At 41.5% G+C, this 2,465-nt stretch overlaps 1 protein-coding gene across 8 annotated transcripts in view; it reads left to right on the top strand.

The window, feature by feature from the left end:
• EIF4B (eukaryotic translation initiation factor 4B) overlaps nucleotides 1-1,763 on the top strand; it is a 25,159-nt gene extending 23,396 nt beyond the window's left edge. For 4 of the 8 annotated variants that reach the window (XM_015588332.2, XM_015588324.2, XM_025045296.1 and 1 more), the window contains 3 exons: nucleotides 377-483; nucleotides 759-830; nucleotides 1,219-1,763. In XM_015588332.2, coding sequence (XP_015443818.1) covers nucleotides 377-483; nucleotides 759-830; nucleotides 1,219-1,299 — 260 coding nt within the window. In that variant the 3' untranslated portion in view covers nucleotides 1,300-1,763. Of the gene's footprint in view, nucleotides 1-373; nucleotides 484-758; nucleotides 831-1,218 lie in introns of all 8 variants that reach the window. The other 4 variants (XM_015588319.2, XM_025045293.1, XM_025045290.1 and 1 more) reach the window with 1 other exon arrangement.
• Nucleotides 1,764-2,465: the final 702 nt, after the last annotated feature.

The following is a 2,465-nucleotide window of genomic DNA, read 5'->3' as shown; positions in this document are numbered from 1 at the left end:
TCCTGGTAGAACATTTCTGGGAGGGGGGGGGCAGTAAGAATCGGAAGGAAATTAACATGCTCACTCTAAATTAGAAATGTCACCATCTGCAAGGCCAAGGTCACTACACAGTGGCATAGTCCTTATTGCCAGTTTGCTTTTCATGATGGTGTAACCCTACAGTAGAACTTTTCAGTGAATCTCATTTGGTGGATGTCTGGGTGGGTATGTGCGATATAGAAGATGTGGGAAGAAGGGCTTAGGAAGGAAGTCTGGATTGCAGTGAGGTTTAATTTCCCTCAGTACATGAGTACCTTTTTCTCCAGTTGAAACCTAGGAGAGGAAGAGTAATTCTTTTACCTGCCTTCTTTTTTTTTTTGTATCTCCACTCAAGCAGATGAAAACAAAGTGGATGGGGTGAGTGTTCCAAAAGGCCAAAGTGGGAACTCCAGCCGTGGTCCAGGAGATGGAGGGAATAAAGACCACTGGAAGGAGTCAGATAGGTATGGATGTTCTCTCATTATTTGTAATGTTTCATTTGATACTAGACACAAGTGTCTTTGTAATTAAGTTCTTTGTTCTCCAAGTATTGCCAGATCTCCTACTGTGAACAAACTAAAATCAACCAATATAGACAGTTACAATTCTGAGAGTCTAGAAATAACAAAATGTCCAGATAGCAAGGATTGTTGACTGGAGGTGCCTTTTGAGTGCCTCAGAACTGTTTGCGGTTGCTGGGAGAGTCCTTTCCTAAAGATGTGGTTTTATGCTCACATCTCAGTGATGGCAAAAAGGATCAAGACTCCAGATCTGCACCTGAGCCAAAGAAACCTGAAGAAAATCCAGCCTCTGTAAGTGTCAAAGGCTTGTTCTCAACTTCCCTCAGCTTGCTTTTGCTGTTGAACTCCCTTTTATTTAAGGCTGCAACAGAGTGGTTGGAAATAAGGCACTGCTGCTTATTTGAAATAGTGAAAGTGGCTTAGATTAGCATTTTTCTGTTTATACCTTTCACTACTCTCATCCCTTTTTCAAGATAAAAGGTGTTATGACCTCGATAAGAACACACGTGCTTCTGACAGCTCTCCCTAGCTACTCTCCAGTGGAAAATGCTAATGAGCAAGCAAGTGGGTGTGGTCTGGACTATCATCCCCCATTTACCAAAGTGTCCGTATCCTGTTTCTTGGATTTTGATGTGAGAATTCAAGGCCATGGTCATTTTATCACTCTCATCTATTATAGAAGTTCAGTTCTGCAAGCAAGTATGCTGCTCTCTCCATTGACGGTGAAGATGAAAATGAGGGAGAAGATTACACCGAATAGACCTCTACATCCTGTGCTTTCTCCAAGTCTCTCTCTACCCTGGAATATTCGAGAGTAAAACAAACTTCTATCCAGACAAGACACAATAAAACTCACCATCTCCTGGAGACCTTTCTTAACTTTTTTTTTAAGAAATGAAATGAAATGAAATTCTTTTGCATGCTGCTGCAGCCTTTAAAGTATTGAACTAACTGGAGAATCACCAACGTAGCCAGAGAGAAAGAGACATTTTAACGGAAAAGTTGTGCATTTTTATGACACACGCAGTTGCCTGTGTGATTAGTGCCTAGAGGCCTCCGTTTAGCAAAATGGCAATGACGGTGATGCAATGTCTGGAATCTGGTTGGGCAGTAGGGCAGGTATGAGGAAGAGTGAGATTTCTACCTTTAATTCTTACTATCCTGATGTGGCATATATGAATTGTCAAACATTATCTGAATAAATTCTCCATCCTTGGTAAGGTAGGTTTAGCCTCAAGTTCTTTTAGTCTCCAGGAGGCTTCCAGCCCCTCCTCTTATTTAATTCTGAGTTACTGGGGCCAGCCTAGGAGGAATTCCTTCATTTTTACCCCCCAGGGGGGTAGCTGGGAATGAGTCTGCAGGCCACTAACGAATAGGACTGCTTGATGACCAAAATAAGTGGGAAAATCGTGGTTTGAAAAGAAGCTTTGGGGAGATGATGAATTCTTTTGCATCAGTAATAGGGGAAAATGGTATGACCTCCAATAAACACATGAATGGTTTCTTCCTGGAGCAGGAAGCACTTAGGGGTTGTGGGAATTCCCAAGTCTCATATGTCCTGGTCTCACCCTTATTAAACACCATCCTTTCTTAAAATTCAAATATATCCACATTCTGTTGAAATCTTGGAGCTTTAAAAATTTAGATTCTAGTCATCGTCTTATGTTCCTTATGCTTCTCTTTCCTGTTACTCCCAAAAAGCAGCTTCTGTTTAAATCACATACCCAATCTAGGCATTCTGTATCCACCCCTGGAAGCTATCAAATGAGGAATCACTGCTTTTCTCAAAAAATCTTGGCTCTTTCATGTCTTTTGACTCTCCTATTCATTTCTGCTCTTGCTTCTTTGACCCCCGTTACACCTCAGAAAACTCCAGAATTAATGGTCTTAGGTAGTGAGTGGAGGTGGATAGAGACAGTTAAATTG

This window comes from Pteropus alecto, unplaced genomic scaffold (genome assembly GCF_000325575.1).
Source record: "Pteropus alecto unplaced genomic scaffold, ASM32557v1 scaffold220, whole genome shotgun sequence".
Taxonomy (NCBI): domain Eukaryota; kingdom Metazoa; phylum Chordata; class Mammalia; order Chiroptera; family Pteropodidae; genus Pteropus; species Pteropus alecto.
Note: the sequence above shows the minus strand (reverse complement) of the source record. Positions and strands in the feature narration are given on the sequence as shown.